Below are 23,965 nucleotides of genomic sequence, written 5' to 3' on the forward strand. Positions count from 1 at the left end.
ACCATGTATAATATTGATTAAATTTTTTAGTGGAAAACTGAGTGATTAATTTTCAATATAATGCCACATCAAGATAAAATTGTTTAATTCACTTGATAATTTAAAAACTTTAACAATCATTTTCATCATAAAAGTAATCACGTGCAATGGAACATAATTCGTAAAATTGCGTTACCAGTGCCAAATTTAAACCACAGACATGATATGATTAAACGTCAAGTCTTCTTTTCTTACCCTGGTAGCATTTAAAATGTCAACTTCCAAATTGCCATCCAAATGGTTTTGATGGGTTGGAATTAGTTTATAGTTTGTTTCACAGAGTACATTTTTATATAGGGTAGTTTGTTTGTTGTGTTGTGTATGAGTTTTTAACTTTGTCTAGGTTTTTAATTTTTTTTTTTAATAACGATAAGAGTTAATTTATAATTAGGTTTACTAGACCCTTCTTTTTTATCAGCTCCAACAAATAAGCGTAAAATAAGCTTTGAAAATCTTAAATATGGAACAGCCACTGGCTTTAAAACTAACTTCTTTATGTGTAATTTCACAATGCAAATTAGAACGTATATTGTCACTTTGTGGTGATAAAAAGGATCTTATAATTGACCCTTCACTTATCAAGCCATTAGAGAGGATTTGTGGAGTAAGCTGGCTTAGGTAAGAACGTATTGGTGAGAGTGATTTTTATTGTAAATATTTTTATAGAACTTCGCAGTAGTTTTCTGTCATTTGAGTAAAACGTGATTTGACGTATATGTTGATATTGAAAAAAATTATGATTTTATTTCAGACAACATGGAATTGACAAAATCTATAAAATGGACCCCCAACTGGGACCCACTGCTAATACAAACAGAGTCTACTTCATCCCAGCCTGTGTTCAAAAATACAAGTGTGTTCTGGACCAGATATCTTCAGTACTCAGCCAGAATACCACTTTATCCGACAAGAACTGCTTTCATATAATAATACTTCCGAAAGTTGTGTGCTCCTTTGATGCTTTACTGGAAAACAGAGGTCTCCATGGTATTGTTATGCTGCATCCATTTACCTGGGAATTAATGGCTCTAGACGAACAGCTCCTGAGCTTAGAATTACCGTTCTTATTCAAGCAATTTTTTGTTGAGCAAAATCATTCCTTGTTGTCAAGCATTCCCATGGCTTTATGGAGCTTATTCCATGTCATTGGAAGGCCGAAAGCCATTTTCTCAGCTGGAAAACTATCAGCTAGCGTTCTGGATATACTGGAGGTTTATAATGAGACTTATAATAGAGATTTTTTAACAGAACAAAGTTCCACTGAAATTGGTGCATTGATTGTGATTGACAGAAGTCAAGATTATGCATCCAGTCTGCTTACCCCTGCCACTTACAGTGGCCTGTTAAGTGAGATCTTTAACATTAGTTGCGGTCACTTAGAATTAAATGTTGAAGATACAAAGATCAAGAAAGGAAAGCTGAATTTTGATTTTGAAGAACAAAATGCACAAACGAAAAGTACTATTATGACTTTAGATAGTTCTATAGATAGTTTATATGGTGAAATAAAACATAGGCATTTCTCTGAAGTTTTAAGTGTTTTAAGTTCTAAAGCGAAACTGCTCAAAAATGAGGACATAAAGGCTTTAGGGATACAGGAAATGAAGCATTTTGTGGCAACAAAATTGCAGCAGGTTACTCTTTTCAAGCAAAGTTTAGTGAACCATGTTCTGGCTTGCGAAACTATAATATCCGAAATGAGCAACAAATTCGAAAATCTCAAACTGGCAGAAACGGAAATGTTGAATAACAAAAACAAGAAGTCAAACTTCACATTTGTAGATGAAAATTTTGGCACAGACATACATATTTACAATAGCTTGCGTCTGATGTGTTTGCTCAGTTTAACTCAAGGATTATCTTATGATGAATATAATACATTAGTAAACAAATATTTGCTTGCTTTTGGTTACAAATTTCTGTACATCTTCAGCAATTTGATCACTGCCGGATTTCTCATTCAGCCTTCAAGTTTGAAGTTGTCTTTAAATATTTCAAATTTAGGAAATTTGAGTGATCGGTTGCCTAAATGGCAGAATAGTTTTCAGACTACAGCTAACAAGTTAAAGCAGTTGCCATCTCAACCGGAAAATGTAGGAAAATCAACACCAAGCTATGTTTTTAATGGAGGTTATGTACCTTTGATATCAGTAATATGCTCTGCAGTCTTAACATCGGATTCCTTACTTGAAATACTAACAAAACTATCGGCTTTACCAGATTTAAAAGTGGGAGGGAAAATCCTAGATACTTTTAAAGTGGGGATGGAAACATTCAACGAAAAGCTTTCAAATTTAAAACCCCAAAACGACTTTGAATTTGGCTGCAGAGATGCAAAGAATTTGAGTAAGCTACTGAAGAATGATACTAAGTTGAACAGTGTGTTCCCTCTTAAGCCTAAAAGTGTATTGGTTTATGTTATAGGTGGTGTAAATTATGCGGAAATAGCAGCTTGTGATGTTGTTCAAAAAACGACAGGTAGCAAGATTTATATAGCTAGTGATTGTATAGCAAGTGGTAGTGATCTTATGGCTGCTAGCAATTGAAACTATAGCTAAGAAGCGATTGTGCCAGTGTGCCGCAGAAGCAACCGGTGAATGGTTTTAGGATTTCTTTCATATGATTAATAATTTATATAATGCAGATGTTATAAAACTAGTCAGTTATGTAAATTGATTTTATGTCCACAGTACATTATATCAAATCAAACTGTTTTTTTCCGTTTGTGCGTTTTGTTTATTTATACATGGTGAAAGTTATATGACATGAAATAATATAAAGCGGGGTGGACTGAGTATTATATTATAAGTTGTTAAGTATATGTTTTATACTAATAGCCCGTTTTTTAATCCTTGGTAAAATTGAAGGTTTTAAAATGTTCTCAGATTGTCATCTAGAATTCTAGAATAATCCGTTAGCCTGTATAAAATGACAGTGTCCAGCGCGCATTCGTAATATGTGTATAGTTCTTTGAAATGTCTAAACTCTAGAAAAGCTTGTCACATAAAGCTCTTTGTATTATGGCAAAAAAATAATATTTAATATAAGTAAATAAACTGATACTCATATTGTAAGAACCCTTTAAATTATTTGATACAGGAAAATAAAACAGTTTTTTTTTATATCAAATTAGGTATTTTATTTCATAGTACACTATTATCACAGTACAAAATGGAACTCCTTATAATATAAAGCTAAGTTACACACAAATTGCGACATCCTAAATCCTAAGTCTAGTCACAGTCACTTCGATTTCGTGAGATCCATTTTGACGTTTTATTTTACGAAGTTTTACCACATCATCATCATATCAGCCTTAGGATGTCCTCAGTTGCTACGGTTGGAAGCGGCCTGCGTCCACCGTGAACCTGCAGCTTTAACCAGGTCATCCGTCCAAGTTGGTGGACGTCTACGCTGTGCTTGCCGATTTACGAAATTATGAAATTTAAGATTTTTAAAATAATGATTCAGGGTCACTATTAGTTAATTTCAAATGGTCAGTCAGGTGTCTTGGCGTTTGTGCCAAGCGCCGTGAATCGAATATTAAACATTAAATTAAAGCAATTAAAGGCGGGAACACATACCAACACGCGTACGTACCGTGCACATATATTGACACGCCACGCGATTCTACAACAAGCTTCGTCCTATTAAGATTCTAATTAATATCCTGTCTGTATTAAAACAAGCAGTAATCAATATGGTAACCCATCTTTGTGATACCTAGTTATAAACTGTAATAAGTAGCAAAATAATAACATTGAATACTTCACCCGTAGTATGCAATTTCTCTGCAATTTCTTCCCAAGCGTTATTTCTAATGGTATTGTCCATTGTCCCGGTATTGTTTGAAACTCATGTCATACACAACACTAAGTACCGTTTTACCAACTCAATTAATTGCTCGTCAGACATTTTCTAAATAAAAAAACAGAATATTATCTTATAATAGGTACCAGGAACTGACGATGCGTACAAGCGTCGGGTGGCCGTCTCTCGACAACATGCCGGTCTGGATCAATTGGAATTTTTCGCGTGTGAACGCGTGTCGTCATGTGGCGTGTACTATATCTACACCTGGCAATAGTAAATATATGGGATTGATTTGTACTGACACGCCACGGGCACGTCAAGTGGCAGCGCGTGTTGGTAATGTGTCTCCGCCTTAAGTTTCTTCGGTCGATAAAAGTTTTAAGTCCGGTTTAGACTTGCAAAAAAAAATCGTGCAAATTGTTTGGCATTACGAGGTAGTAAAGAGAACAAGTTGAAGCAGTCAGTCTTGCGTCGCAATGTACTGCAACTTGCACGTTTTATCTTGCAGTCTAAAGTGGCCTTTAAAACGCTGTACCACAACGAACGAAATCGACGCCACCGGAACTTTTTCAACTTCCTACTAAATTGTTATCCATTATCGTCAAACACTCATCTAACCTAGAAAACTGTGATCCGTTGTCATAAATTATCGAACTCTTTTCGATTTACTCTCATTCACTACAAATGGAAAATCATCCACATGAATTGACTGCTTTGAATTCGGATTGAAATTAATATGGTCAAAAATGATTTTTGTCAAAATATTATTGTGCTTAATTTTTACTCTACGTAAATAGATAAGATTATATTTTTGACAATATTCAAGATGGACAGTTTTCCTTGTTGTATTTCAATTCAAGAGAAAGTGGCTCCATAAATTTTTCGATGATTTTGAAATTTGTATTTTTCTGCTTGGACGTATAATTTCGAACTGTTGATTTTCCATTTGTACTCAATGATAATAAATCCTCTTTTATCCTTAGCACCTTTTATTATAAACCTATTTGCGCCAATACTGCGCGAACTTGTGGAACTGCTCCACTAGTACCGCCATGACAGCTGTCACCGACATGTCAAGAAGGTTCTGTAGGTAGTGGACGGCTTCTTCGTCTCCAAGGTCCAAGCTGGAACGAACATTTATAATTTATGGAATCAGGCCTTAACAGTAAATAAATAAATTTTTAAGGCAGTTTTAAGTGACAGTTAAAAAGTGTAGTTTTTTTTCTTGCAGGTGGGATTGTGTTTGTGATAAATAAAGTGGCTATGTACAGTCAAGTGTAAAGATATCGATACGGCCAAAGTTACAAAAATATGTATACTTACACGACTTCATGAAAGTTTGCACTTGACTGTACAGTATGTGGAGGTCTGGAGGATTAACATTGACAATTTTGAATATTAAAATTTGAAACGTTTGCTTTGGTTCGTTAGTCTGGCAGCATGGAGTGTTCGTGATTTGTTTGGAGTCTTTGACATTCGTTTGACACGTGTCAAACACCGTGTCGGGTCGTGGTAAACGAGTGAACTCTGCTCTGATCGAGTTCGAAATGCGTCAGTATGGTGTGGTGGTGGTGATAGGTGGGTTTGTATCACTTGCAGGTGCAAGATTTTTGTACAGATACAAATAGATACATAGATGCATAATGGTTTTCATTGTATTTTATCGGAAAAGTTCGTATTTACCGCGATCTCTCAATTAGCTTCAAAACCCATCGTACAGCCGTACATTTTTCATTTTAACATTTGTCAATACTGCCTTGATAAGGCAATTGGCAGTATCTCAAAAAAAAAAGAAAAACATTTTTGAGTTATTTATACCATCACGTAGCTTGAAACATTCTCTATCAGATGAACTAAGCAAATTGGCCGTATCTTGTCTACAACATGATCAAAAACCCCTAAGAACAATAAAACCTCCTTAAGGCGACGCGAAATCAATTAACACATTTTCCCTGTTTCCTCGAAATGTCTTAAAACTACTACTACTAAGAGATACTGCCAATTGCCTTATGAGGGCAGAATAGTTGATTGACACTTCGGGTGCCGCCGTATTCAGAGTGACATACGACTTGTCCCGATGGAACAAGTTGGGCGGACATGTTAGTTAGTACTGACCGCAGTTTGTCCTGAACTTTCTTGACGGCCTTGTCGGGCTCCAGCGCGATGTCGGGCACGGACGCGTCCACCATCAGCGAGAACAGGTTCAGCATCAGGTTCGCGTGTCTGCACAAACATTCGTTGAGTCAAACCCTTATGTCAAGGTTTGTTACCTTCTTACCCCCTGTTTCGCCATGCATTGATTAAATTTATTTGACGGATAAATGTGATGCCGTCTCTGTTTGTTTCGTTCGAATAGACGGAGACGGCATCACATTTATCAGTAACGCCTCTTACCTTCTCAGATGCAGGAACGCCGTGTAGCACTGTTTCCTGAACTCGTGGTAATGTTCGGACGTGACTCCCCCCATGGCTTCCACCATTTCCTTGCTCAGCTTCATGGGGGGCGGCAGGGGCTTCGGGTCGCGGCCCAGGATGTAGCCGAAGTCGATGTGGAACAGTGCACCGGAGGATGTGAGGAGCAAGTTGTCCAAATGACGGTCGCCCACGCCTGGGGACGAAAGCAAAGTTTAAGCGCGTTCGCCGTAGAGCTCGTGTTCAATTTAAAATGTAATTTTTCACATGAAATTCGAAATACTCAGAGGTGCGAGCCGGGGATTGAACCCACGATCCTCTGTTTAAGAGGCCATGCGTCAAACCACTAGGCCACCACGGCCTTTTAAGCCAGGTATTATTCGGTTACTATATATAGAGCCCTGACAGCAGATTTAGATTGCCCTTAAAACAGTATACAATACTACAGAAGAACAGACCTGATATTAAATAGCAAAAAATGGTTCGGTATTTTATTTTTCAGGTTTGAGTTGTAGGTATTAACTTAGTAGTTATTTGATTTACTTGATGGATTTTTAGTTTTATATAAATTAAAAGTTATTAAAAAAATATACTAAACTTTTTTGTGTGTGGCTGTTGACACCTGATTACCTTGGTCTTAAACGAAGATTTTACTTTATGCACTAGAGCATAAAAATCCATTTTATGGCGCCTAGATCCAGCATAAACACAAACTTTACCAGCATGAGAAGTGAAAAAGTGTTTTGCAGTAATGGATTCCTTTAAAACTGTCTGAGCTCTTCCTATAATAACCGAACTATAAGGAGTGGAATGCCCTGCCTGCGCCTGTGTTCCCTGATCGCTACAAGGCCGTCTTCAAATCTAGGGTGAACGGGTAAGGGATTGGGCAAGCACATCATTGCTTACCATCAGGCGTGATTGTGGTCAAACGCTGGCCTATTTCTGTGTAAAAAATATATGATGACTAAAGGGCTGATAATGGATGCAATATGGTAACGAAAGCATAAGATGGATAAGACTTTTAAACTTCGATTAATACTTTTGTATAAAAATTTATAGAAATTTGAGTAATGGTGATAATGTCCCTAATAATGGTGATATATCACTTTAAGAATACGCACCTCTTACATCTGTAGATGCAAAGAGGTCATTTTCCCTACATAAGTGGATAGTGAACTATACAAGGAATGCACTGAAAATATGTAATATAGAGAAAGAAATAAGATTACTTACTATAACTATTTTTCAATTATGTTCTCTTTTTTAAACCACTTGTAGCCATATCCATATAACGTATATCGTTCGACATGATTTTGACGTAGATTGCATCCGTCATCCGCCCACTGATAATAACTTACCAAGCAAGTAAGTGATGACGCAGTACCCCGCACAACTTCGGATGTAGGTGTCCATAGTTTCAGGTTTGATCCCGTAGGGGGCGCCCTCGCAAGGATTGTGCTTCCGGAAGAAGTTCTGTATACTACCCTCGGTGGCCAATGCTTCGGCTACAGTCACTGACTCGATGAACTAGAAGGCATTTAAAGTTTAAAGAAAAACGTGTTTCGTAGTCAAAAAGTTTTAAATTGCGGCTGTAGAGTAAAACACTAGTTTTTGAAAAATAGGGTACCTAGTTGACACAATTAAACAACAATTCGACGTAAAATTTTACAACGTATACGTATTTTACGTATTATCAACTAGTTTCCTCAATGATTGATTTTTGCAGCTATAGTAACCCTGTATGATGTCATAGTTATCGCGGCACAACAATTACCGAATTCAAATAAACAAAAATACCTGCAAAAAGCCGTGTTTAGAGCTCGTAGCGAGCACCTTATACGGCGTCAGCTTCAAATCCAGATTCTCCCGTCGCAGCAGCTTGTCCATCAGAGTTATCATTTGGAGTATCAGCTGATCCTGACGCAAGTCGTCGCCATGCTTGAATATCGCCTCGTATTCAACGCCCTCTGTCGTCAGGAAGGTCAACTTCGACGGCATCAGAGCTGATTTAAACAGGCTGGCTTTTTTAGCCACGATACCCTTTATCGTCACGTTTGGGTCCAGGGGGAAAGGCATAGGTTCGAAGTTGGCGAAGTTGAATTTGAAGGCGTCTGGGTCGGCTAGGAGCTGTTGGAGGCGCTCGGCTTTCTTGTTGCGGTTGCCGCTCTCTCTGGTGACGGTTTTTACTAGTTTGACTAGTTTGTCGATGAAAACTTGCTGACGGGCCAGGAAGGAGCGCGTGCGTTGGTGCTCTGTGGTGCCTGGAAATTTAATAGTAATGGGTTAGTGAAGTTCTAACCAATCATCATCACCATCATCATGATAAACATTGCTGTCTTGTTTGCCAACTTTTCGTTACTTACGCCGTTTTTATGCTCTACTCATACTAAATGTTCGTAAACAATTTATAATTCACGTTGATGTCGGGTTGATGCTCGGCAAAAAGCTCGAAGCAAATTTTTAGTCGTTTTCCTTGAATGCTCGCTGATACGCTCGTGTTTATACACTAGAAAGCTGAAGTTATTGAATCTTAAAATAAGTTGACTTGTCTTCATTGTCCTGTTGTATCTTTCAACCGTGTTAACTTGGGGCGTATAATCTCAAACTCACACTGACCTGTAGCAAGTTGATGACTGAAGTTTCTCATAACAGTGAGGTACATAGACCGTATAGCTAGGTCCTGGGCGCCGGTCTGTCTGTCTTCGCATTCGATCAGCAGGTACCAGTACAAGTAGTTGGCGAGCACCGCGTTGTTGCGAGCTCGGGATATGAGGAAGGTCGCGAGGCTGAGACGTTCTTCTGTGGACTCGGTGGGGTCACTGAGAAAGAGTTGAAGCGCTATGTTAGTAGCGATAAAGAAATAATGTAAATAAAGAAAAACATTTATTTGTAACAAGTAAGCATTGCATTTTTGTCTATGATTCATATCGTTTATATTCAGAAACTTCATAGTTTTGCAATTTGTCAGGATTTACTTCATAACAGCCGTTGACTATAGACTAACGTATTTCAATACAGATATGTAAATGTTTAGATAGTTTAAGGGGGGAATTTCAATATTGACGTTGTTTTGTTTACATTTAGTTAATTACCTACCTAAACCTTTCAAGTATAGTGTAGTACATGATCTTCAGGACTTACCCGAAAGTGTTGTTGTCGACGACAGAATTGTTGTTTTCAGTGTTGTCGGGCACATCGTCCTCCGACCGCCGGCTCGTCACCGACGTAGACATCTCATTTGATAATACCACTACTTAAAAGATAAGCATTGGCATTACTTTCACAACCTAAGCTACTAAATATCCTCAACGGCACAAAATTTGGCCCACTCTACATACAAAACTACCTATTACTGCATACATTTGAGGCCCAGATTTTTTGCTGATCAGATACAAATATTGTCTGACCGAAGTTAGTATGTACAACCGAAACCGAATTTCGGGTTGTGTTCTAGTTTCGATCGAAATTTAAACCGAAATTTTATTCGAGTGTATCTCTACAGGGTGCCTTTAAAATATTCTAGGATATTTCGGCAGGTTATTTGAGTAGGGTAACTAAAGACCCCTGTGAAGGTTTTTCATCGGATTTTTTTTTTATTTAAAGCGTAGTCTCGCGTAGCGTACTCGTACATATATAACATCTGTCAAACATATTTGAAAAATTATGAAAAGCATTTATAGGGGTTTTATTCAAAACACCTGCTGAAAAATTGCGTTCATTTTAGCTTTTCGCAAATAAATTTGTATTCAGTGAATTAATAGTTTGGCAATTCTAAAAAGGTCAATATCTGATCAATTACATTTGATGTGAAATAATAACATTGCCACACGAAAAAGTAGCAGACGTGTGGGTGACGGAGATACTCCACGAAGCCGATTTCTTCCGAACGCCGTTTGAAAGGCTACGAAACCGGTGTCGATTTCGGTCTTAGTTTCGGAACATTTTCCGCCAAAACCGAAATTTAACCGAAATTTTAACTTAACGCCGAAATTCACCAAAATTCAGCTCTAAATCAAAACTTTTGGCATTTATAGGTAGGTTATTGATCTTTCTGCAACTATGATTTTTAACTATTTACTAGCTCTTGCTCGTAATCTGCGTCCCGTGGGTACTTTAAACGATCTTGGGATAAAAATATACTTAGCCAATATTCATCATCATCATATCAGCTGTAGGACGTCCACTGTTGGACATAAGCCTCCCCCATATTACCCAATTATTAGCCAATATTACTTATTAGCATATTTGGGCCATTTTTTATTTTGACGTCTTTTTTTTAGTTCCTCATTTATTAAATTATTATACTAAAGTTTCAGTTTAGTTACGAAATTTCCATACATACGTGTAGCTCAATGGGAAAAATTGTAGGACATAGTGTGAAATTGTGCTTACTATAGTCAGAATAAGCAACTTTACCAATTCACCAAATTGCATTGAAATCTGGGAAAAGAAAGATAACAACAAAATAAAAAATGTCCCATTTACCGATTCAGTAGTTTTTGAATTTATCCAATACAAACAAACACGTTTACGCGCGTTAACTGCGCGTATTCTACGCGTAATAAGCCATATGCATAGAGTCTAGGCACATGGCGTATTACGCGTAGAATATGCCAAAGACCCTTAGGTTCAGGCCAATGAGGGCTAACGTTTTTTGTCTTTCTAGATGGCGCCACTGTTGCGTGAGGTTTTCAAGTGTGGCTTTCAAAGTCTGTTATTACGGGCATGAAAACAAAGTTGAGATTAAAATCATATTAAATACACCTTAAAACTATACCATAAAAATATCGAGCAACCACAGTGTTGCGTAGTCCCGTTTTGTTCGGAAAAAAAGGGAGGACAAAAGTTTCCGAAAAACAAAACTGTCTCAAAACACAGACATTCATTGCCCCGTAACGCATAACTGCCACAATTATGCAAAATATTCACAAAATTATTCTAATTATAAATAAACCCGCGTAGCTCACCCAAAAACTATGAGATTTGACATTTCGGAGACCTCACGCTACACTAGCGCCTCTAGCGGCGAATTCATACGCGATAGCCCTCATTGGCATACTCTATTACTGCCACAGTGGAACCAATTCCAGTGATTAGTTTATAGCCACACGGGAACGAACGGTGTCTCTGAGTGGCTGTACTGTTATATTCCGAAAGTTGGTAGACATTTTAGAGTAGGTATTTGAGGCATCTACAATGCCTTTTATCATCATCGTCATCATGGGACGTCCACTGTTGGACATAGGCCTCCCCCATAGACCTCCAGTTACTTCCGTTGGAAGCGACCTGCATCCACCGTGAACCACTAAAGTGATCTCGTCGGTGGTCGTTCTACGCCGTCTCAATTCGAGAATCTTCCAGCCCCAACAGCCATTAAATAAAGCATTGGTATTTCAAAATTTATGGATCGGTTTAGACGTTTAAGGAAGGACAAGTATTGGACAGGTTTAAGTTCGCCTCAAATCATCATCATCATAGAGATCATAGAGAAGCCTAGGGCTGTTGTACAGTCAGCAACGTACGTTTAAAGTACCAAAAATATGTATACAGGACCTTATTGCCTGAATATTAAAGTCGTGTATACATATTTTTTTGCACTCTGGCTGTATTCATATTTTAGTAGCTGACTGTACCCGCACAAGCCCAGTGCGGATCGAGAACTTCACGTACACCACTGAGTTACTTCTCTTTAATTACTGCCTCATGTTACTTGGTAAATTTATTCAAATACCTACTCTTTAATGTCCACCAGTTCATAGACTAATATCTCCCAAGTCCTTAACCAGGCAAGACTATTATAATTGCTAAAATTACCTTGACGTTTCGACCACATGCAGGGGCCGTGGTCACGAGTAGGTTGAAGTATCTCGTTTGTTTAGGAACTACCCACACTTGATTTACTTGTTGTTACTACAGGCACTTTATCGCTTATACACACAACACAATATTTCTTTAGCATCTTAATAGTTGTGAAGGATTAAGTCCCGGGAGATATTAGTTATGTTATGAATAACAATCGCGCAAGTCTGATATATTTCATACATTAAACACCGTGTTTTGCCTGATTTCCGTTAACTTTAACAGGTGGCTTTTGCAAAATAGAATTTATTTTTCGCAAAAAATAATTATTATAAGTTCAGTCAGTGTCAGTCAGGTCAAATTGCAATATTCATAAACTGAATGAGTGTCATTGACGTGCAACAAGACAGATAAAAACTCACTTTTAACATTCTTTTGCTAATATTTAGATATGAATCAATCAAAAATAAAAACGTCACAAATTAAACTCGCATAATTAATTACTTAAGTCATAAGTCATGGTTATATTTTAACTAGTTGCTATCTACCGCATCTACCGTTCCTATTTACCGATGTATCATAATCATTATGACACTCCAGGTCTATACTTTATCATGTATTATATGTTATGTTTAACTATGGGACTGTGTGTTGTTTAAATATATAAAAAAAATATTCAAGGTTAGGCCACTAGTCTTGGAGAAATTAACTTCATTAGATCTGTGGAATGTATGTATGTAAACTACACTCAACAAAAGTGCCTAGGGATATTTTTTATTCCTAGACAGAACAGTTATGAACATAGCATATTACTACCGAATCAAAACATCAAATTTGTCTAAGGATAATGACTATCCCAACACTTTTTGGTGCATTTATTGCAAAAAAAAACAAATGCTATATAGACAAACATGAGACACATGTTCCGGTAAAGTTAACGGAAATCAAAAACAACACGTTGGATAGCTCTCGGAGTATCAGATAGCGCGTGTATAGGTAGTGCCACCAGAGTTGAGGTCACGCAAAAACATGTCATGTAATGACAGCGGGATTTTGACATTCACTCATTCATTTCAATCATTCCCCAATCAGTTCATGTAGGTGCGTGTGTCATTCACCCCAACTCTCGTGGCACTACCTGTGTAACTGGCATTTACCTGAGGCCGACAGTAGGCTGGCCTGGCTGCCGCGAGGGCCGCTCTGCATCAGCCGACCCTCAGAGTCGGAGTACACCGCCACATCTTTACCGCACATGCGGGCGTACTCTATAATATACATGCTATATACTAATAAACATGCATACATATTGCTACTGGATGGGTTTATGACGCGATGTTGGCGGTAACCTGAATCCTGATGCCATCAGCCAAATAATTGGCCTACCACCCTGAACTTGATACAACAGAACTTAAAAGTTGGAATAATTTACTGAATCAGGTGTTACTTTACGGAGATCAGACTATTTTCTCAAAAAGTTGTGCATTTTTCAATTCTTCAATCGTCCACTTATTAAAAAAAAATCCTGACGCTGTTTCACCACAAAAAATAAGTACGTAATATATACAAAACCTTATGGTAAAAGTGATAAAAAGTCAGATAATCTGTGTTGTTGGATCCAATAGAAAGTTCTGATGTAGTTACAAAATTAAGATTTTTTCCTCACAAGATTTCGTGACGTTCTCCTGACATCAAGAAATTTTGTATGTTTTATGATCTCGTCCTAAGGGTTAATAATTTCTTGACAAAACTGATTTCTTGTCAAATTCAAATTCAGGTGGTAGGACCTTGTGCAAGGTCCGCCCGGATTGCTACCACCATCTTGCTCGCTAATCCTGCCGTGAAGCAGCAGTGCTTGCACTATCGTGTTTCGGCGTGGAGAGTAAGACAGCCGGTGAAATTACTGGCACTTGAGGTATCCCATCTTAGGCCTCTAGGTTGGCAACGCATCTGCAATCCCCCTGGTGTTGCAGGTGTCTATGGGCGGTGATGATCTCTTACCATCAGGAGACCCACTTGCTCGTTTGCCATCCAGTCAAATAAAATAAATAAATAAATATAAATAATTCATGACGGGGCAACTTTTTGAGAAATACTCCCATATCATTGAACAATAAACAATTGCTTACTTACCCGTGACCTAACGATAGCTACGTCTATGCAACAAATGTGTGTTCATACAGCTCCTCCACTTCTCCATGCTGTAAGATCACAAATAAATTACACAAACCCAACCATCACCAGCACCACACTACACTGACACGTTTCGAACTCAAACAAAGTTCATCCGCAGAGCATCACATGCTACCAGATGTAAGACTACCAAATGTGCTGAGACTAACATCTGAACGGTTGTGTTGCCCTGAGGATGGTCTTTGGTTAAGTTCGAAACGCGTCAGTGTAGTGTGGTGCTAGTGATAGTTGGGTTTGTGTGTGTTATTGCAATGTGGAGGCGGAAGAGCTGCATTAACATACATTTGTCGCAAAGACGTATGTGGGTAGCTATAAACAGGTCGCGGGGTGGTCGCGGGTGAGCAAAGAAATTATATGAAAGTTCGACTATAGCGATATTTCATAGAAAGATCTTTAAAAATTGACAGACCACTTATTTGGCTGAGCGTACGAGTCGTTTGAAATGCCTGGATTTGATATTCTAGTACAATGTTTATCAATGGATATGTTATAGTACTTAGTACACATTGTTCACACTACTGTATTAAAATTACAACTACTTCTTACAGTTTAATGGACACAGTTCTGTAAAAGTCTGTCTGACAGACGGACGGACGGACAGACGAACGGATGGGTACTTATGGCGTTGACGAAGGTATACTGTCACAGGGAACTATGAGCATAGTAAAGTAACTCTACCATTGTATATTACATGAGATCAATATAATGTCTCGTCACATCTAAATTTAGGTTACTTACCTACAATATACGCGATATAAACCAGTCTAATAGCATAATATTACTTCAGTTTATAACATTTAAAAATTACATAAATAAATATTCAATAAAACATACTTTATGGCTAAAGTCCGGTCGCGGAGCACGACCAGTTGCGTACAATGACCTTTCACTATGTGTCTCTGTTGCTCGCAAATAAATATTTGCCGTTGCGCTCGCACACATGAATTTGTTCGAAAGCGACGTCAAATATTTACCCACGAGTGACAGAGACAAGACGTGGAGGTAATTGCGCGAAATCCTTCATGCTCCGCGACCGTACTTTAGAACAGAGATTTTTATATAAAAATATGACAAATATATCATATTCAATAATTTAATTTATATTATGTTCACGTGCATTATATATGTTTCATATTCTCTGAATAATAATAACAACATATAGCTTTAAGCCTTAAGCTATAACTGCCACTGTACTGTTTTAATAACAGTTAAAATTATGATCATAATCATAATATAAAACTAAGATTTTGGAGGCAGTTTTTTCATCATGCAAATGTTTTTTTTTATATTCCGTAAATTCGCTTGGATCCGGTTATTGGTTAACCGCTCGTTCACTTTCCTCATTGTCTGTAATTAATCTTACTTAATTAGCGCCACTCTCTGATGAGCTTCTGATATATTATGTTAATAGCATTAACGCAGCGTTGCTAAAAACAATCGTGTCAAACTTCATGACTCTAAAACTCGAGATAATATTCTGATTCCTTAAGAATAGTTGGATAAAAAGTAGCATTTATTTTGTGTTATTCCAGACCTCCAGCTATCTACATAACAAACACACATACTTTCGCTTTTATAATATTAAATAGTAAATTAAATCTCTTCAGATATCTTTTATACAATAAAAACGTTAGGACCTTCCAACAGTGTTGTGAAACAGGCCTTGCACTAAAAAAAAAAAAAAAATTCTAACTTGCCCGTGCCGTCCCACTTATAGTAATAGCATTGAATAGGAGAGTAAGAGGGACGGTACGATACAAGATTAACCCCCTGCCCCTAAATAGACAGAAGCTCCGCTTGGTTCTAAGAGTCAGATAAGATGTCCTACCATCATGTATTTCCATGAAGTCCTCGTATTTCAAAGCCTGCACCAGCTGCAGTAAGTACAGCAGAAGATCTTCATCCGGGGCTTGTTTTAGTCTCGAAATGGCATACCTGTTGATCAACGTTTTAGTTTAAGTGTCATTCAACTTTTTAGTGTATGTTCTGTGCCCTTAGTGTAATTTTTCGGTTACAAAATACGTCTCGATCGCGTTCGCGGTAAAATCTCAATTTATATGGTAACACTAAGGGCACTGTCGCATAAGCCCATCTATCACCACCACCACAGTACACTGACGCGTTTCGAACTCAACCAGAGCTCATCTTGAGAGCAACACAACCGTACACCATGCTACCAGATGTTAGACTCAAACAGATGTTAGATGTTAGAGTCTAGTATCCAGTAGTAAGGCGTACGGTATACGCATGGTACAGTCAACGTCATAAATAAATGATCACTTTTGTACCTTGCCACTTTAACGTCATGTTTGAAAAGCCAATACGAAATTGTATAACGACTGAAAGCGACAAGGTACAGGAATGATCACTTATTCATGACGTTGACTGTACACGCATATTTTGCATAAACTTAGCTATCATAAGGTCGCGGGTGAGCAAAGGAATTATTTTAGTTCATTTAAAAACATTTTATAAAAATGGCTTGATACTCCTCTTTTTTCAAAGCTTAGGTTAGAGGGCCCCTGAGCTCTGGGGCCCTGGTGCACTGCACCACCTGACCATACGATAGCTACGCCACTGCTCAAGTTCCATTGGCAGTGCAAAAAAAAGGGAATTATGTATGAAAGGGACGGCACTATAGGCTACCCAACGAAGGAAAATCAGGGGAAAATAATCGTGTTTAAGAGAATTTTGGCACAGTTAGTTACAGGGAATGATGTTTTAAACCACATACTAAAAGTACTGATGGGTGTGGGTGGAGCTAAGGTAAAGGTCCCATTTTTTAGTTTTTCGTAAATAACTTTAACTTCCCAATCCGCACTGGGCCCGCGTGGGAACTACGGCGCAAGCCCTCTCATTCTGAGAGGAAGCCTGTGCCCAGCAGTGGGACGTATGTATGTACATAGGCTGGGATGAGTAAATAACTTTATACCCCCCCCACCCGAGAGCTCCACCCCCACTCATCAGTACTTTTAGTATGTGGTTTAAACCACCATTCCCTACAACTATGCTAAAATTCGCTTATACACGAGTTTTTTCCCCTCAGGGGCAGTTTTTGGTCTTCGTTGGGTAGGCTAAAAGGAACTACTGCGAATAATCCGATGGACCCATATACTGTTTGCTTACTTCCTGACAGCGGGGTGCGTGAACTTGGGCGTGAGCAGCTCCAAAGCATCTTCCACGTCCATGGGCGCCCACTGCTTCATCATAGACAAGGCTTGGCGCACCTCGCCTGCGGACAGTAACAACACAATGCAATGACTCTTTGCGTAAGCACGTTATTGCGTGCCAGCCAATAGTTGGCAAAATGTGTGCGAATACTTAATATGCTAGGAACCACATTGTACCACATTTTATACCAATAAAAACATTAGACTTTAATTCGATCCCCGTGACGGGAAAATATTTGTAATATTTGTAATAAATAGTTTTGGATGTTTGTATGCTTTTAAGTATATATTCATCTATATATCTATGATGTCTATCCATTATGTAGCACCCATAGTACAAGCTTTGCTTAGTTTGGGACTAAGTCAATTGGTGTAATTATCCCAAAATATCAGTATCAGTAAGCAGTGCAGAAAACCAAGGCCTTATCGCTTCAGAGGGATCTCGTCCAGGCAACCTTTTCAATAGACATAAGTAAGGATTAGATTTTAACAGGTAACCATTTACAGTAAAAAGGTTACAGTAGGGGTAGCACAAAATAAACAAAAATCATGGGCCCATTCATATCGTAACCAGCTCAAAAATTCTTGGTAATGGGTCCCGACTGTTGAACCTTAAATGAGCTTCTTGACAGAGTTCTAGACCACTAGACTTATTTTCTTCCTTTTAGTTTTAGCAGTCGGGTTTTTTGATTTATTTAATTTAATGTTTTATTTTACACTTTTTTGATATTTATGTGAAAACGGTAGATTAAGGGGCTGTTTCACCATCCATTGATTAGTGTTAACGGGCGGTTAGGTGTGGTGCCGTCTCTATTTGTTTTGTTCGAATAGACAGAGACGGCATCACATTTAACCGTCGGTTAACGCTAATTAATGGATGGTGAAACAGCCCCTTAAAGTATTATAACCCATATATATTTAGAATGGGCTAATTATTAACTTTCATTTGATACCCATATTGTTCCAATCCAAAATATTTTTTTCATTTCTCCGCCATATTTTTTTTCGCAGACGCCATATTGAAATATTATATAGCCTATGTCACTCCGACAGTTATGACAAATCTAATGATACCTCATATGTTACAATCCGTCCAGCCGTTTAGGCTGCAGCGAGGACCAAAGAAATGGACATACATACCCACATACATACATACATACGCTCGAAAAACATAACCCTCCTTCGGGCAGTCGGGTAAAAACAGCACATCTTCGCACATCTCTGGCGGAAACGCAACTTATAGCGATCAGGGAACACAGATGCAGCAAGGACATATTCCACTACTTTTAGCTGTCCTGATAATTATGGAAGAGCGAAAACGCTTGTGCGAATTTTTTTATTCGCTTAATGGCGGCCTTAAGGCTTGGGCCAGTATCAGATATGTCAGTGGTTTGAATCACTCCAACTTTCAGCCTCTTATTTTGCACTTGTTATTCTGTCACTGAGATAGATGTCGGAAATGTCATTATTGGTAGTATTTTTTCAAATTCATTTTCTCCCTGAACTAGACAAGGTGTTAAAGAGTCCATTAAGTATTTAGTATACCTTGTTGCCATAGTAACGTGTCCAGAGTTGCTTATTAAGAGCGTTTATACCTACCTGCTGAGCTGGCAACGTTACATTTTTGTTAGTTTTTCTCGATTATTCCATAAAAATTGAATGAAAATTAAAAATGTTGTCTGATAGAATACTTTTTAATACATAAGTTAATGTGTCTACTCCAATAATTATTCGTTATAGACTTTTATTTTCTTTAAAAACGTATTAATGTATATGAACGATTTTAAAGAAAATAAAAGTCTATAACGAATAATTATTAAAACACATGAAAATAACAGAACACAGGATAATAATAGAGTCGCTTTGGTGTATACTGTAAGTCTTTATTATGAATAAATAAATAAATAAATAAATAACAAGAACTCGTCGTCGTCGTGTTTACTGGTCGGCAAAAAATCGAAGTCTCTATTATGGGCCCCTCTTTTGTGGAGGCCCCGGGGCTATAGCCCCGGCTGCCCTCCCCTAATTCCGGCCCTGTCTACATTCATGGCTCATCTCTTAAGTATGCTAATAGTATATATTTTTCTAAAAAAGTGTATAACTAATGCCTCCTAAATTACGGGGCAGAATACTGGCACTGAATAGTTGATTGGCCCTAAATAAAATACTGAGTCCGAGTCCTATGATGTAATGAGGGCTATCGTTTTTTGTCTCACTAGATGGCGCACTGTTGCGTGAAGTTTTAAAGTATGGCTTTCAAAGTCTGTTATTACGGGCGTGAAAACAAAGTTTAGATTAAAATCATATTTAATACACCTTAAAACCGTACCATAAAAATATCGAGCATGCCACAGTGTTGCATAGTTCCCGTTTTGTTCGGAAAAAAGGGAGGACAAAGGTTACCGAAAGACAAAACTGTCTCAAAACACAGACATTAATTGCCCGGAACGCATATTTGCCATAATTAATTTCAGGTATTGCAAAATATTCACAAAATTATTCTAATTACAAATAAACCCGCGTTGCTCACCCAAAAACTATGAGATTTGACATTTCGGAGACCTCACGCTACACTAGCGCCTCTAGTGGTGAATTCATACACGATAGCCCTCATTGTATTTAGCACAGTCGGTAAGCCAAGAGACTCGGATTCAAATCCCGGCTAGCAAAAAAAAATCTTGAAGGGTGACATACTTACCTTGACTAATTTCCTTAAAAGGCATACTAAATACAGCACACGCATAAACAACACGCAATCTTATCAACAATGTTTTTCTTAAAGAACATTAGAACAGCGCAATCAACTATAGCGAATCCATTATAGTTCTTTATTCACTTAAGCAATAAAACGCCTTTTTCATCACTTCAACGGTGGAGCGGCCGTGGTTTAAAAAATAAAGGTCCGAATTGAGGCTTGAAACGTGTTTGCTGACCCACATTTCGGACCACAATGGCTGTAAGAATATTTTGACATATTGAAGGTTGGCTGGTTTGGTGGTACCTGTTCATCCCACGAATATTATAAAAATGCGAAAGTTTGTGTGTGTGTGTGTGTGTGTGTGTGTGTGTTTTTTACTTCTTCACACTAAAATAGCTAGACAGATTTGGTTGTGTCGTTGTAATTTGGCATGTAGATGGCTGGATATCTGACTCTAGGCAGTGGTTTGACCTGTGGCCTCCCAGGAGGAGGATCGTGGGTTCAAACCCATGCCCGCATTTGTGAGCTTTTCAAAATTTACCACGAGTTTTATGGTGAAGAAAACATCGGGAGGAAATCTGCACAAAACTGCGAGCAATTTAATGGAGAGTGGTGTTGAAGTTCTTAAAGCGCACTGGGGCCGCCTGGGAATTTTGGCCCAAGCCCTCTCATTCATTTGCACGACCCGATGGCCAAGTGGTTAGAGAACCTGACTACGAAGCTTGTGGTTCCGGGTTCGATTCCCGGCCGGGGCAGATATTTGTATGAATAATACGAATGTTTGTTCTCGGGTCTTGGATTGATATGTATTTAAGTATGTATTTATCTATATAAGTATGTTTATCCGTTGCCTAGTATCCATAGTACAAGCTTGGGTCCCATGATATTTATTATTATTATTCTGAGAGGATGATTTTTTTCTTATTTCATAAAGGTGTTTCTCAAAAACAGAGGCATGAAAATGGTTGTTTCTATTGCTGAAAACAAATCATAGTAAAATAGCAAATAATTTTGTGAATCAGGCGTAACTTTGCGGAGGTCCATATTAATGATGGAAGGTCGCGGGTGAGCAAAGTAATTAACATCACGAGACAATTCACACCAATTGACCAAGTCCCAAAGTTAGTTATGGGTACTAAGCAACGGATAAATATAATTATATAGATAGATACGAGTACATACTAAAATATATATTATTTATATTGATATTAAATATATTGACCCGGATAACTCACGTCTTAAATCGAGTTTAGCTCGACATGTTTCATGTTTTCGGGATTAGCCCGAAACATGTCGAGCTAAACTCGATTTAAGAAGTGAGTTATCCGGGTCAATATATTTAATATGAGTGAGTCTCACGGTAGTTTCATGCTCAAAATTATTTATATTGTTTTAGTTCATTAGCTAAATCAAAACAATACCTAGGTACTGGTGAAAAACCTTGGTAACTAGGAATGCCCCAGATCTCACTAAAGTAAACTTCCTTAAGATATTAAGATTAGATAACGAACATGATCTCAAGCTTCGCACGCTCAGTAGCATATTTTAACTAACAGTTAACTAAAACGTTAGTGCAACTATAGTATTAAGAAACAGTCCTTGAACTGCACTTTAAGCGAAAAATTGGTTTCGTTTTGTCTAACTAAGGGGCTGTTTCACCATCCATTGATTAGTGCTAACCGACGGTTAAGTGTGATGCCATCTCTATTTGTTTTTTTTTAATAGACGGAGACGGCATCACATTTAACCGTCAGTTAACACTAATCAATGGATGGTGAAACAGCCCCTAAAACTATTAAATTACGTCGTCGTACTTAGTTAATGCTAGTTTTAAGCCCCATACCATGAATGGCTGAAAAAGGTTATTATAGTTCCCTATTCTATGGGAATTTCGAAGAATATTTTCATGTTGCACTTGTATCAAAGTACTTAAGTTATAAGTCTACTTAATTTCTACTTTGCTAGTTATTGCTCGCTTTTTTGCGAAAAATTCGTTTCTCCCGCGGGAACTATGACATTTTTAGCACTGGGTACCAAATTTCACCCAAATCTGTCCAGCCGTGTTATTGTGAAAATGTAAAAAAACACACGTTTAAAAACACAAATTTTCGCAATTACGTATTATATTAATACGATAAGGATGTAGAATCAACTTGAGAAATTAGATTGATTCAGTGGTGTGATAAGTCATAAGTAACAAAAAATTTATTAGCATTTCAAACAAAAAAAACTAGAAAACGTGTTTTATGAATATGTAATTATAATAAGACTGCTACACACTGCCTAATTATAATAAGACACATGACTAAATTAAAGGGACCTGGAATCGAACTCGATACTACCAAAAACAATGACAAACCTATACCACCAAACCAAACATCATTCAATCACAAAACACACTCATAAACCTACGTCATTTCTTTTGGCTAAATAGCTTTAGGTACCATTAGTATTTAATTATAATCAAATGATAATTAAACATAATTATTTTTAACTATCATGGTAAGGTTTTTTTAACCGACTTTAAAACATATTTATTTCCGGGTTTTTTTAACGCAGCATTCGACCGGTCGGAACGCGCGCGCAGCACTGGCATAGTTGAGGACCGGTTGTCGAAATCTTGTTGTATAATGTAATATTTGAAATCGGTATGTTAATGCAAGTTAATTAATACGCGATAAAGCGTTTGATGGACTAGTTGTAGGTTTTTGCTGGAAATGGTAATAACTTTGTACCTTATTATTTGTACCTTGACCTTTAAATTTTACATTCATTTCTTATTTTGTTTATTTCATTAAATTGTGTTCACCGATTACTCAATGAGGGCTATCGCGTATGAATTCACCACTAGAGGCGCTAGTGTAGCGTGAGGTCTCCGAAATGTCAAATCTCATAGTTTTTGGGTGAGCTACGCGGGTTTATTTATAATTAGAATAATTTTGTGAATATTTTGCAATATCTGAAATTAATTATGGCAAATATGCGTTCCGGGGCAATGAATATGTGTTTTGAGACAGTTTTGTCTTTCGGAAACCTTTGTCCTCCCTTTTTCCGAACAAAACGGGAACTATGCAACACTGTGGCATGCTCGATATTTTTATGGTACGGTTTTAAGGTGTATTAAATATGATTTTAATCTAAAATGTGTTTTTAAGCCCGTAATACTTAACAGACTTTGAAAGCTATACTTAAAAACCTCACGCAACAGTGCGCCATCTAGTGAGACAAAAAACGATAGCCCACATTGTGGACCGATTTTCAAAATTCTTTTTTTATTCGAGAGAGTTTTCTTCTGAGGTGGTCCTATTGTCACGAAGTCAAGATCTGATGATGGGATCCTAGGGAAATCGAGGGCACACCTCAAACTTTATAGACACACCTATGGCGATTCTGGCATTTAAAGCATTAAGATAAGCATTTACATTCAGTAAGTATCATTTGGCTAAATAGACCTGATGAAGAAGATTGTAGATTGCCAATGGAACTCGTCAAAGCTAAGTACCTACTGCTCGCGCGCCTATAAACGATCGTGATAAACGACTAAGAAGAAGCTTTAAGTTAATGATTCTTCCGAACTGATCTGATGCTGAAGCCGGAAGGTAGGCAACGGAACTCTGTTATAAAAACAACGTAACTAAGCCGTGTTTGGACTTAATGGAATCGTTGTGAGATGTACTTTGGCTACAAAATATTTTCAAGGGTTTTGTAGTCGGTTCCATTTTTTGTTATTTTTTTTGGAGTCAGTTTTACTTTTTTGTTAAAAAAAATTCTTTACGTGTTGTCTTAGCAACAGACCATGGATGTGAAACCTGATAATATTTATAAGACCTATTTTGTACACCAT

The 23,965-nt window shown here is 37.7% G+C and overlaps 2 protein-coding genes across 6 annotated transcripts; one reads left to right on the forward strand and one right to left on the reverse strand.

Annotated features, from left to right (window-relative positions):
- Window positions 1–256: 256 nt before the first annotated feature.
- On the forward strand, window positions 257–3,160 carry Vps33B (vacuolar protein sorting 33B). Of its 2 annotated transcripts, none has more exons than XM_074104344.1 (2): window positions 257–657; window positions 791–3,160. In XM_074104344.1, the coding sequence occupies exons 1-2, from the start codon at window positions 500–502 to the stop codon at window positions 2,583–2,585; spliced, it is 1,953 nt and encodes a 650-aa protein (XP_073960445.1). In that variant the 5' UTR covers window positions 257–499; the 3' UTR covers window positions 2,586–3,160. The 2 variants fall into 2 exon arrangements, with proteins under 2 accessions (XP_073960445.1, XP_073960446.1); XM_074104345.1 differs by having other exon boundaries at window positions 589–671.
- Window positions 3,161–3,168: 8 nt separating this feature from the next.
- On the reverse strand, window positions 3,169–22,697 carry LOC141439900 (phosphatidylinositol 3-kinase catalytic subunit type 3-like). Of its 4 annotated transcripts, none has more exons than XM_074104347.1 (12): window positions 22,644–22,697; window positions 20,122–20,377; window positions 17,380–17,485; window positions 16,082–16,188; window positions 13,221–13,328; window positions 9,406–9,517; window positions 8,881–9,083; window positions 8,062–8,525; window positions 7,623–7,791; window positions 6,247–6,460; window positions 5,968–6,075; window positions 3,169–4,976 (listed from the first exon to the last, which is right to left on the reverse strand). In XM_074104347.1, exons 2-12 carry the CDS (start codon window positions 20,144–20,146, stop codon window positions 4,853–4,855), a joined length of 1,740 nt encoding a protein of 579 aa, XP_073960448.1. In that variant the 5' UTR covers window positions 20,147–20,377; window positions 22,644–22,697; the 3' UTR covers window positions 3,169–4,852. The 4 variants fall into 4 exon arrangements, with proteins under 4 accessions (XP_073960448.1, XP_073960449.1, XP_073960447.1 ...); XM_074104348.1 differs by having other exon boundaries at window positions 9,406–9,514; window positions 22,481–22,697; XM_074104346.1 differs by having other exon boundaries at window positions 22,481–22,697.
- Between the last annotated feature and the right edge of the window lie 1,268 nt (window positions 22,698–23,965).

Source organism: Choristoneura fumiferana, chromosome 21 (genome assembly GCF_025370935.1).
Source record: "Choristoneura fumiferana chromosome 21, NRCan_CFum_1, whole genome shotgun sequence".
NCBI lineage: Eukaryota > Metazoa > Arthropoda > Insecta > Lepidoptera > Tortricidae > Choristoneura > Choristoneura fumiferana.